The following is a 13,345-nucleotide window of genomic DNA, read 5'->3' as shown; positions in this document are numbered from 1 at the left end:
GTGCCGGCGCCGCAAGGCGGAGGATTAGCCTACTGTGACAACAGCATTATATAAGCTGACACAAAAACATGTATCAATTGTTAACTAAGTTTTATATGAACACCTTGTACTCAGATTGTAACAGTGCAGCTTTAAGAGAAGGGCTGCATTATGGCTGACATTGCAACAGCTGTTATGATAGCTACAGAAGCCTAAGAGGAACCAGACTTTAGTACTGAGGTCCACCAAGTGACACTGGGGCACACACTGAGAATTTATAAGATTGCAGAAGTAACAATGGAAGTTTTAGTTTGTATTCGTGTATATATACATACATACAAATTGACTTCGACTGCATATTCACATATATAAACGGTTACTGAATAATAAAAATTTTCAATTTATGCAGTCTTTTTTAAATCACCCTACACTTTTTCTTATAGATTCAGAAAGACACTGAAATGTGAAATAAAAAAGATCATAAGAGGGAAAACATACAACAATAACTTCAGTCAGGCTTCATTCATCCACATTTGCTTAGCTCCAACAACTTTTATAAATCTCTTATTTGAAATCAGCTTCCAGTTACCTTACAATGTAAAATTTAAAAACTTAACCATTAAATTTAGCCTATTAATATTTAATAAGTACATTAAAATTAACACATATCCTTTTTTTTTTTTTTTTTTTTTTTTACAGGCAGAGTGGATAGTGAGAGAGAGACAGAGAGAAAGGTCTTCCTTTTTGCCATTGGTTCACCCTCCAATGGCCGCTGCGGCCGGCGCATCTAGCTGATCCGAAGCCAGGAGCCAGGTGCTTCTCCTGGTCTCCCATGGGGTGCAGGGCCCAAGCACTTGGGCCATCCTCCACTGCCTTCCCGGGCCACAGCAGAGAGCTGGCCTGGAAGAGGGGCAACCGGGATAGAATCCGGCGCCCCGACCGGGACTAGAAATTGGTGTGCCGGCGCCGCTAGGCAGAGGCTTAGCCTGTTAAGCCACGGCGCCGGCCACAGCATTTCTTACATTGGACTGAAGTTCTTTTTAAATTTGTCAATTTCCTGGGCCAGCACTGTGATGTAGTAGGAAAAGCCACTGCCTGCAATGCCAGCATCCTATATGGGCACCAGTTGGTGTCTCGGCTGCTCTGCTGCCAATCCAGCTCCCTGTTAATGGTCTGGGAAAAGCAGCAGAGGATGGTCCAAGTGCTTGGGCCCCTGCTACTCAAATGGGAGACCTGGAAGAAGCTCCTGGCTCTTAGCTTCATCCTGGTCATTGCAGCCATCTGGGGAGTAAACCAGCAGATGAAGGATTTCTCTCTGTCTCCCTCTCTCTCTCTGTTAACTCTGACTTTCAAATAAATAAAATAAATCTTAAAAAAGATTTTTTTTTTCTGTTTCCTCTGATTAGAATGGAATTCCTCAAGACCAGGGATACTCAGACATCTTTTTTAAATTTTTTTAATTAATTAATTTGAAAGGCAGGTGAGGAAAGAGAGATTCATCTTCAATCACTGGTTTATTCCCCAAATGTCTATAGCAGCCAGGGCTGGGTCAGGTGGAAGCCAGGAACAAGGAACTCCATCCTGATGTCCCACATGGTGGTAGGTACACAAATACTTGAGCCATCATTTGGCTACCTTTGTAGGCTCATTAGCAGGAATCTAGATTGGAAGCAGAGTAGCCAGGACTCAAACTGGTACTCTGTTACAGGATGTAGGCATTGCAAGTGGCAACTTAACCCGTTGTGCTCTAATGCTGACCCCTCAGATGTCTTTTAATAAAAGTACTAAATTTTTTAAAATATAAATAAAAATTTTTAAATAAAAGTACTGAATTTTTTAAAGATTTATTTATTTAAAATGCAGAGTTGCAGAGCGAGAGATATCTTCCATCCACTGGTTCACTCCCTAGATGGCTGCAATGGCTGGGGCTGGGGCTGGGCCTGGGGCTGGGGCTGGGCCAGGCCAAAGCCAGGAGCCTGAAATGCCACCTGGGTCTCCCCTGTCCTTGGGTGCAGGGGCCCAAGGACTGAAGTGTGAAACAGTTCAACATTTAGAGGCCTGGAAGATAAGGACAAACCAATAAAGAAAAATAAGGCTGAATAGAAAGAAACGTAGAGGGGAGAAATGAGCCAAGTAGGGCAATTAAGTAAAAATAATGACTTTGAGGAGGAGGGCAAGATCAACTGTGTCAAATAAGATGAAGACTGAGAGTAACATTGATTTTCAATGATTCTCAGAAGCTGAGAGCCACAGCTTGGTAAATAAGGTAGTCAGCAATTATATGAATCCTAGTGTGGAGAGGCAGAAGGTTCAGGAAACTGAGGGTGACATAGGAAAAAAATTGGGCAGGGAAATAGCAATGACACAGTTAGAAATTCTATGGTCAGAAAACTGAGGGGAAAGGCTAGAACCAGGACAGTTGAGTAGAGGCAGTGTGATGTAGTAGATCAAGACAGGCTACGGAATCACAGTCTAAAGTCCAAGAGAAGGCTCTAACCAGCTGGCTGTGACCCTTAAGAAAGCCGCCTCCCTCACACAGTCAGGAAATCAAAATAAATAACGTAAACAAAAGGGCAATAAACAAATTTGCTCTTATAACTGTGTTGCCAGAGTGTCACGTAAATACCAGAGAGTTACACTATTTCTTGTATTCTTTAGGATGGCTTAAAAAGCAGAGGTCTATGGAACCAAATCCCAATGAAAACTAAAGCATCCCAACAGAGTACTGAGATAATCATTTCAGACAAGGTTTTCTTTTTCTTTTTTTAAGTCTATATTTGAAAGGCAGAGTAACAGAGAGAGAGAGAGAGACAGAGATCTTCCATCTACTGCTTTACTCCCCAAAATGCCAGCAGCAGTAGGGGCTGGGCAGGGCCAAACCCCATCCAGGTCTCCCATGTTGATGGCAGGTACCCAAGTACTTGGGGCCATGGTCTACTGCCTCCCTGGTGCATTAGCGGGAAGCTGGATCAGCAGCAGAGAAACTGGAACTGGTACTGGCATTCTGATAAGGGACACAGGTCCTAAGGGGTGGCTTAACCCAGTGCACCACAACTCCCACCCCAGACAAGGTTTATACTAACCATGCTACTACGATGTGGCAATCTCCACTCCTGTTCTTTAACATGTCTGTTATTTTTCAGCTGTCAGACTGGTAATCAAGCAAATCAAAAGGAACAATTTTTATGCATAAATGAATAAAGGGCAGCATTCCAATAATCCTTATTTTTAACAAAATATTTTTTTAAAAATGATTCTCAGGGTAGGTGTCTGATCTGGTAGTGAGGATGCCTCTTGGGACACCCACATCCCATATCAGAGTTTGAGTCATGAGCCTGTTCCTGATTCCAGTTTCCTGCTAACAGGCACCCTTGGAGGCAGCATGGAATGGCTCAAATACTTAGGTCCTTGCCACCCACGTGGGAGACCCAGACTGAGTCCTGGCACCCACCGTCAGCCAGGCCCAGCCCCTGCTTTTGGAGGCATCTGGAAATGAACCAGCAGATGGGAGGTTTCTATCTCTTTTTGTCTCTCTGCCTCCCAAATAATTTTTAAATCAAACTTAAAAATTTTAAAGGTATTCTCAATTTTGGTTCGATATTGCAGTCCCCTTGGCACCCCTTCCCTTCCTACCCCACTGGCCTCCATACATACTATTCTCTCTGCCTACAACGCTGTCTGCCAAGACAGTAACGCTGAGATCTCCATTCAGTCATTTGTTCCTCAGAGAAGCCTTAAACTAAGTCAGGTCTCTCATTAAACATGCTCATTTATAGTATTGTGTTTGTCTAAATCCTTAGACTACACAGGTTTTTTTTTGTTGTTGTTGTTGTTGTTGTTTTTTTTTTTTTTTTTTTTTTTTTTTTTGACAGGCAGAGTGGACAGTAAGAGAAAAGAGACAGAGAGAAAGGTCTTCCTTTTCCGTTGGTTCACCCTCCAATGGCCACTGCGGCCGGCGCACCGCACTGACCCGAAGCCTGGAGCCAGGTGCTTCTCCTGGTCTCCCATGCGGGTGCAGGGCCCAAACACTTGGGCCATCCTCCACTGTACTCCTGGGCCATAGCAGAGAGCTGGCCTGGAAGAGGGGCATCGGGGACAGAATCCAGCGCCCCAACTGGGACTAGAACCCGGTGTGTCAGCACCGGAGGATTAGCCTATTGAGCCGCGGCGGACCAGACTACATATAGTTTTAAAAACGATAGTTTGGGGCCAGCATTGCAGCACAGCAGGTTAAGGCCCCAGCCTGCAATGCCGGTATCCCATGTGGATGCCGGTTGGGGTCCCGGCTACTCCTTCTCCAATCCAGCTCTCCACTGTGGCCTAGGAGAGCAGTGGGGGATGGCCCAAATCCTTGGGCCCCTGCACCCATGTAGGAGACCTGGAGGAGGCTTCTGGCTCCTGGCTTCGGATCAGCGGAACTCCAGCTGTTGTGGTCATTTGGAGTGTGCCAGCAGAATGGAGGACTCTTTCTCTCTGGCTCTACCTCTCTCTCTGTGACTCTACCTTTCAAATAAATAAAATAATTCTTTAAAAAAACAAAAACAAAAAAACCCTATAGTTTATAAAGTGTGTATATTACATATTATATATCAGTAAATACATATAAATATAAAAATGTGTTTGTGATGGTATCACTGCCATTCCTATTAGACTAAGCTGTGGAGGTATAGCCAGTGTATTTTATCTTTGAATCTTAAGCTGTAACAAATCCAACTGATGTTTTTCATCTAAGTTTAAACCATTAGACATCAGAAATCTTTTTTTTTTTTTTTTTTTGACAGGCAGAGTGGATAGTGAAAGAGAGAGAGACAGAAAGGTCTTCCTTTTTGCCATTGGTTCACCCTCCAATGGCCACCGTTGCCGGCGCACCGCGCTGATCCGAAGCCAGGAGCCAGGTGCTTCTCCTGGTCTCCCATGCGGGTGCAGGGCCCAAGCACTTGGGCCATCCTCCACTGCCTTCCCGGGCCATAGCAGAGGGCTGGCCTGGAAGAGGGGCAACCGGGATAGAATCTGGGCCCCAACCGGGATTAGAACTTGGTGTGCCGGCACCGCTAGGCGGAGGATTAGCCTGTTGAGCCACGGCGCTGGCCTAGACACAGAAATCTTAAGCAAAATTTTACCATTTCTATAGTAGAGATCTCAGAGAACTTGATTTCCCATTAGGTATACAATTCAAAAGATCTCTGGATTCTCAAGTGATCCCCTTGAAACAATGTATTCAATGGTTCAAAATATTGAAACATCACCACAATATCTATTGTTTACTCAGGACTTACTCCCTGAGCTGCATTTTATGTATGAAGAATTCTGCAAGCTAAGAATGCTATCTCTTTTACAAAAAGGAAACAGAAACTCATATCAGCTTGCTCTGGGTCATGAAGCAAGTAAGCTGGGCTTTTAATTAGAACTGAACTCAAGCAGGCATTTCTGCTGTGCCATGCCCTGTGACATTATTATTATTATTAGACATTCATTTCAACAGAATCTCATGTAACCAAGACTCTGGTCAGCTTGACAAAATAAAGTCTAACCTTCAAATGTCCTTCGCCTGTGAGGAATTCAGAGTAACCAGCATCAGTGGCCAGCAAACCTACAAACTGCATGCTGGGCCGTTGTTGTATGAAGGCTTCCACGGCTTTGTCTGTCACGTGCTTTCTCCCAGAAACATCCAGGGAGACAAGGTTGGGTAGGATGTCCTTTTGTTCTAGCAAGCGGAGAGCTATGTCCGATGTGAACTGTTTATCATCTGAGATATCCAGGTGATTCAGGTACTTGAGCTCCCGAACAACATCCAGTATCTGGGTGGTGGTCATCTTTAAACATTTCAAGTGGTGCATGGTTAAAGACTTGAGTCGGTCTTTGCAGGCCAGCAGAGCAGTGATGTCTGTGATGGAGGTGTTAGAAATGTCCAGGCTCTCTAATCTTGGCAGCGAGGCCACCTCAGCCAGGTCTTCATTGTAAAAGAGGACATTGGTGATGCTTAAAGCGCGAAGGCCAGAAAGCCGACTGAAGCACCGCTCGTAGGGGTCCTCGAGGGAGAGCGTTAGCGAGTTCAGCACGAGGCACTGGAGATTTTGCTGGATCCACTTGTTACTGCCAAGCCCACTGATAATGTCTGTGATGGTGATGTCGGCATTCACACCTGTGGCATCAAGTTCCACTAACTTGTGGTGGCAGAAGGCTTTCCGGAAAGCGACAGCTGAGATCTTTGCTTTGCGAATGCACGCTCGCTTTAAGCGCATCTGGTTGCCCCTAAAAATACCCACGGTTCCATCATTCAGCAGACCTGGAGAAAACAAACAGCATTTTAACTTCAGGAGAAGATTAAAGACTTAAAATTTCCATCATACTTTCTGTTTCCAAAGCACTCCCATGTTACAGTATTGCATTTGATAATCACGACAATTCAGTCAGGATATCGTGATAATTTATAGATAGATAAGTCAGGGTTCAGAAAGCAGCTTTAAAAAACCACAGAGCCAGCAAGAGGCAGAATCAGAACTGGTAGACATCACTGATGAACCACTAACATTTGGCTCTTGTTGCCTACTATTGTAAACAGACAGCTACATTTCCCAGGCCTCTCCTGGAGTTAGGTAAGGCCATATGTCTAGTTCTAGCCAATGGGCTGGAGCTAAAGCCCTCAAGAACCAGTGCATGACTTTCCATGCTATCTTCAGCTAAGACAAGTGAGGCTTCCAGTTCTACAGCACATATCAGGATACTAGGGTGACTATGGAGGAGAGCCTGCTATGGACTTGCAGAATTTATATAGCATAAATGAGATATAAACCTTGTGCGAAAGTATAAGATGTGTTACCAATACTTTTCAAGCCTATCTTTTTTTTAAAAAAAATATATTTATTTGAAAGGCAAAGTATCAAAGAAGGGAAAGGGGGATCATCCATCTACTGTTTCACTCCTTAAATGGCCATCACAGCCAGGAACTCCATAATGGTCTCCCATGTGGGTGACAGTGACCAAGCACTTGGACCATCTGCTGCTGCTTTCCCAGGTGCATTAGCAGGGAGCTGGATCAGAAGTGGAGCAGCCGGGACTTAACCCACTGCACCACAACACTGGCCCCAAAGCCTATTCTTTAAATGCACTATACCACATTATTCTACACATATAATCAATATTTTTAAAGCATATATAATACCTACAATTCATTATTCAACCACTAGCTAGATAGGAAACTTTATTAAAGGAATTTACTGGTTATAGGTTACAGCCCCTCCATCTCAGATGAATGCAAAGTGGACACAGTAACTTCATGAAGTCCCTTAAAGATCTACCTCTATGCCTGCCAATTGATAATGCTACATGGAGCAGCCAGGATTCGAACTGACACTCATATGGGATGACGATGCTGTAGGCAGCAGCTTTACTCATTATGCCACAGTACCAGCACCTGTATTTTTTTTTTTTTTTTTTTTTTTGACAGGCAGAGTGGATAGTGAGAGCGAGACAGAGAGAAAGGTCTTCCTTTGCCGTTGGTTCACCCGCCAATGGCCGCTGCGGCCGGCACATCGCGCTGATCCGAAGGCAGGAGCCAGGTGCTTCTCCTGGTCTCCCATGGGGTGCAGGGCCCAAGGACTTGGGCCATCCTCCACTGCCTTCCTGGGCCACAGCAGAGAGCTGGCCTGGACGAGGGTCAACCGGGATAGAATCCGGCGCCCCTGCCAGGACTAGAACCTGGTGTGTCGGTGCCGCAAGGCGGAGGATTAGCCTGTTAAGCCACGGCGCCGGCTTTTTTTTTTTTTTTTTTAAATATTTATTTATCAGGCCAGCGCCGTGGCTCAACAGGCTAATCCTCCACCTAGCGGCACCGGCACACTGGGTTCTAGTCCCGATCTGGGAGCCGGATTCTGTCCCTGTTGCCCCTCTTCCAGGCCAGCTCTCTGCCGTGGCCCGGGAAGGCAGTGGAGGATGGCCCAAGTGCTTGGGCCCTGCACCCCATGAGAGACCAGGATAAGCACCTGGCTCCAGGCTTTGGATCAGCACGGTACGCCGGCCGCGGTGCGCCAGCCACAGCGCGCCAGCTGCGGCGGCCATTGAAGGGTGAACCAATGACAAAAAGGAAGACCTTTCTCTCTGTCTCTCTCTCACTGTCCACTCTGCCTGTCAAAAATTTTTAAAAAAAAAATTTACTTATCTATTTGAAAGTCAAAGTTACTACAGAGAGAAGGAGACACAGAGAGATCTTCTATCTACTGGTTCACTCCCAGCTGGCCACAACAAATCCAGGAGCTTCATTCGGGTCTCCCCCCTGGGTGGCAGGGGCCCAAACATTTGAGCCATCTTCCACTGTTTTTCCCAGGCCATTAGCAGAGAGCTGGATCAGAGGTGAAGCAGCCAGGACACAAACTGGTGCTCAAATGGGATGCCAGTGTCGCAGGTCGCAGCTTTACACTGCCACAACACCAGCCCCTATGTCAGCACTACAATGTAGAGACGAAGAAAAATGAGATGTTTCAGTACTTGAAGAATTTATAATTCCATAATGTAAAAAAAAAAAAAAAAAAAAAAAAGACACGGCCAACCATAATGTACCAGTTTTGAGTACAAAGTACACAAAAGCAAAAAAGAAGGAAGTAATTCACTAATTCACCATGACTGGAGATGTGAAAAAGATTCCTTGGAAAAGGAGATCTTTGATTGAGCCCTTCCAAGATGGAGATAGGCGGGGAGGGATATTAAAGGCAGAATGTACAGCATAAATAACAGACGGGAAAATGCAGCACACGGTCAGCAGAGGGCAGGCAGTGCTGGCTGCAGCCTGGCAGAGGAAGAACACAGGTAAGGACCTGGATACGAAGGGGAAGGTGGTGCGTTTCTGGGGATGTGAGTATGCAAATTGGGAGGCAAGTAATGAGGCTGAGAAGGTAAGTTAGGGGTAAATCACTCTGAAAGGTAAAGAGAAGAAAGACCAGCTACAGACCATGGGACCCAAGGAATAGCACACTGGAGTTCCTGGTGGTGGTAGTTCTCCTGGTCGTATATCAAAGACCTACAGTGGAAGAAGTCAGCTACCCAGAAACTCCAGTGGGACCAGACCAAAAAAAGCTCCCCCAAAACATGCACACTCCAGTCAACGTACCAGGAAAGCAGCAGCCTCGCAAGACAGGAAGCTTTTAGGTAACTGCTGCTCCACGCTCTACTTCAGCCAAAAAGTTGTCATCCCACTCCTCCCATGCCAGCAAATGCCAAGGGGAGCCTCGATTTGCACCATCAGTAGGCTGTAACTACCTGCCAGTTCCCCACATGGGAAGCTCAGGGAAGGCTGAGTGGAGCACTAGGACCAAGCCCTCCCCTATGACACCAGGAGTTACCATCTGAGGAACCTGGCCTTTCACACCCAAGCAGCAGTGCGGATCTCCATTCCTTCCCTCCTCGTGGGAAGTCAGGACTTTCACAACCGCCCACCAGTAATGAGGCCACCTTCTCCCAATGCAGTGTAACTGGAGGCAGGAAATGATGGCTTCACGCCCTTCTCAGCTGAGGAGCACAGTCCTCGTAGGGAATCAGAATTTCATCCTCTGTACAGCAGGCATGAGGCCCCACCTCGGGTGTCAACCAAAGCCAAGGAGGGCACAGTCTGTGAGCAAGGAGGCTGTCCCCTGCCTTCCACGGCTGGAGTGCTGTCAGAAGCACATACACATGAGTCTCCTACCATCCAGAATATCCAGGTTTCAACCAAAATCCCTCATCACACCAAGGCTAGAAAGACAATCCAGTAGATGCTAACACAGAACAGAAATGTTAAAATTATTCTACAAAAGTCTTAAAGGAACCCACATCAAAATGCAGACAACATTTTCAAAAGTGAGCAATTACAAACACAAGTGAAACACAGGAAGGAAATAAAAGATAAAGAACCAAATGGAAGTTTTAGAACTGAAAACATAATAGTTGAGCTCAAACCAAATTGAGGAAAGAAACCAGTGAACTAGGGGCTGGCGCTGTGGTGTAGTAGACTAAGTGTCTGCCTGCGGCGCCAGCAGCCCATATGCATGCCGGTTCATGTCCTGGCTGCTCCTCTTCTGATCCAGATCTCTGCTTATGGCCTGGGAATGCAGTGGAGAATGGCCCAAGTACTTGGGCCCCTGCACCCACGTGGGAGATCTGGAAGAAGTTCCTGGTTCCTGGCTTCCAATCAGCCCAGCACCGGCTGTTACAGCCATTTGGGAAGTCAACCAGCATATGGAAGACCTCTCTCTCCGCTTGGGACACCTGCATCCCTATCAGAACGCCTAGTTTGACTCCTGGTTACTGTTTCTAATCCAGCTTCCAGCTAATGCATCTGGGAGGCAGTGGATGCTGTCCCAAGTGCTTGAGTCACTGCCTCCCACATGGGAGACCTGGATGGAGTTCCTGTCTTCAGCCTGCCTTGGTCCTGGCTGTGGGCATTTGGGGAATGAACTAAATGAAAGATCGCTCTTTTCTGTCCTCCAAATAAACAAATATTTTTTAAAATAAAATAAATATATAAAGGAAATAGTTAAGACAACTGTATTTTAAGCAGGAAAGAGTAAAAGGATATAGGAGGAGGTAAGGTTTCTACATTTCACTCAAACTAATAAAGTGATAATATAAAGAGACTGTTCATGTTATCCACAAGAAACTCACTTCAAATATAACCTGAGCCAGGTTGAAAGTAAAAGGATAGAAAAGGTTATGTCAAGTAAATATTAATCAAAAGCATGTACGGCACATTAACATCAAATAAAGAACACTAACCAGATAGAGGCAAAGACGGACATAATGTCATGAGAAAAGGTCAGTCCACCAGGAAGATACAGTATGTTACATATTTATGCACTGAAAAATTTGCAAAATATGTGAAACAGAACTGTCAGGAGAAATACACAGATCCAAAATTATTGTGGGAGAATTAACATCCCTCTTTCAACAAGTGATTGTACAACTAGGAAGAAATCAGCACAGACACAGAAAAATTGAACCCCATTAAACAACAAGATCTGGTTCTCACTCAGAGAACACTGAGTCCAACAACAGCCGAATGAAGACATTATTTGCAAGTGCTCACAAAACATAGATCAAAAAATACCTAGTCCTAGGCCCTTATGCAAACCTCATGAAATGTAAAAGGATTGTTATTATAAGTGTGTTACCCAACAATGGACTCAAACTAAAATTCAGTAACAAAAAGTTAAAAGAAAATCCCCAAACATTTGGAAGCGAAACAATACATTTCTAAATAATCTATGGACCAAAAGGAATCTCAAGAAAACAGGAGCCAATGTTCTAGCACAGTGGTTAAGCCACAGCTTGCAATGCCCACATCCCGTATCAGAGTGCCATCTGAGTCCAGACTGCTCCACTTTTCTGTCCTAATGCACCTGGGAAGACAGCAGAAGATGGCTCCAGTGCTTGGGTCCCTGCTACCCATGTGGGAGACGCAGATGGAATTCCTGCCTCATGGCTTTGGCCTGGCCCAGCCCTGGCTATTGTTGCCATTTGGTGAGCGAAACAGCAGATGAAACATCGATCTCTCATTCCCTCCCTCCCTCCCTCTCTCTCTCTCTCTCTCACTCTGCCTTTCAAATAAGTAAATCAGAGAGAGAAAACATAAAAATACTGAACTAAATGAAAATATAACACCAAAAGTTATGGAGCTTAGCTAAAGTAGTGCCGAGGGACATTTAAATACTAAGTGATAACATTAGAAAAGGAGGAAAAGGTCTCACATTAATATAATCTCAGCTCCCATATGAAGAACCTGGAAAGGAAAATAAACCAAGCAGAAGATGGAAAATAATAGAACAGAAATCAATGAAATTGAAAACAGATAAACAAAGGAAAAATGGAAGAAATAGCTGGTTCTCTAAAAAGATAGTAAAATTGATAAATTTCTAGCAGGGTTGCCAAAGGAAAAAGAAGTCATCAGGGAGCCGGCGCTGTGGCACAGCGGGTTAAAAGCCCTGGCCTGAAGCACTGGCATCCCATGTGGGCGCCGGTTCTTGTCCCGGCTGCTCCACTTCCGATCCAGCTCTCTGCTATGGCCTGGGAAAGCAGTAGAAGATGGCCCAAGTCCTTGGGCCCCCGCGCCCATGTGGGAGACCTGGAAGAAGCTCCTGGCTCCTGGCTTCAGATTGGCACAGTTCCGGCCATTGTGGCCATCTGGGGAGTGAAACAACAGATGGAAGACCTCTCTCTCTGTCTCTACCTCTCTCTGCAACTTTGTCTTTCAAATAAAATAATAATTTTAAAAAGTCATCAAATGTTACTATCAGAAATAAAACATGGGATGTCACTACAGAACTCCTGGTTGGGACACAGTCACATAACCTGCATTCACAGTTAATGTATTCTACATACATACACAGATGAGGGGGCTTCCAAAAGTTCATGGAAAATGGAAATAAAATATTTTGGTGCAAAATTATTGTGAAATCCATATGTAGTTATTTCACAAAATACAATTTCCATGAACCTTTAGAAGATTCCTCATAATATAAATTCATATAATTATCTGTATACATACATACATACAAGTATATATATATAAGTCACAGCAAGAGTATAAATCAGGATATGAGCATTTGGTGTAGTGGTTAAGCTACTGCTGGAGCTGGTGCTGTGGCATAGCAGATAAAGCCGCCGTTTCAGTGCTGGCATTCCATACAGGCGCCGGTTCGAGTCCTAGCTGCTCCATTTCTGATCCAGTTCTCTATTAAGGCCTGGGAAAGCAGTAGAAGATGATCCAAGTACTTGGGCACTTGCACCTGCATGGGAGACCTGGAAGAAGCTCCTGGCTCCTGGCTTCAGATCAGCCCAGCTCCAGCCATTGGAGGCCATTTGGGGAGTGAACTGGCAGATGGCACCCTCTCTCTCTCTCTCTCTCTCTGCCTCTGCCTCTGCCTCTCTCTAACTCTGCCTCTCAAATAAATAAATAAATAAATCTTAAAAAAAAAAAAGATACCGCTTAGGACACCTGCATCCCCTTCCTGGAGTGCACAGTTCCAGTCCTGACTCTGCTTCTGATTTTAGCTTCCTACTAATGCACACCCTGGGAGGCAGCAGATGACAGCCCCCAAGTACTTGGGTCCCTGCCACCCATGTGAGAGACCAGATGGAGTTCTAGGTTCCCGGCTTTAACCTGGCCGAGTCCCAGCTGTTGTGGGCATTTGAGGAGTAAATCAACAGATGGAAGGTACCTCTCTCTCTGCCTTTCAAATAAATTAAATAAGTAAATAACTTAAAAAAAAAGATTCAGGATAGAGTAAAAATAAATAAAGGCTTTCTGGCCCTTTCTGTTATTTATCACAAAATAATTACATGACCACAACAATACTTCAAAACCCAATGCCAGTTCACAGCGTACAATCACGTTTTGCTC

The 13,345-nt window shown here is 45.0% G+C and overlaps 1 protein-coding gene across 1 annotated transcript in view; it reads right to left on the bottom strand.

Annotated features, from left to right (window-relative positions):
- Positions 1–13,345, bottom strand: part of ZYG11B (zyg-11 family member B, cell cycle regulator) — an 88,626-nt gene that overhangs the window by 48,934 nt on the left and 26,347 nt on the right. The window contains exon 3 of the mRNA XM_062191347.1: positions 5,511–6,265. Within this exon, the coding sequence (XP_062047331.1) occupies positions 5,511–6,265 (755 nt within the window). The remainder of the gene's footprint in view (positions 1–5,510; positions 6,266–13,345) is intronic.

This window comes from Lepus europaeus, chromosome 5 (assembly GCF_033115175.1).
Source record: "Lepus europaeus isolate LE1 chromosome 5, mLepTim1.pri, whole genome shotgun sequence".
Classification (NCBI taxonomy): Eukaryota; Metazoa; Chordata; class Mammalia; order Lagomorpha; family Leporidae; genus Lepus; species Lepus europaeus.
This window is presented reverse-complemented; position numbering and strand designations above follow the sequence as displayed.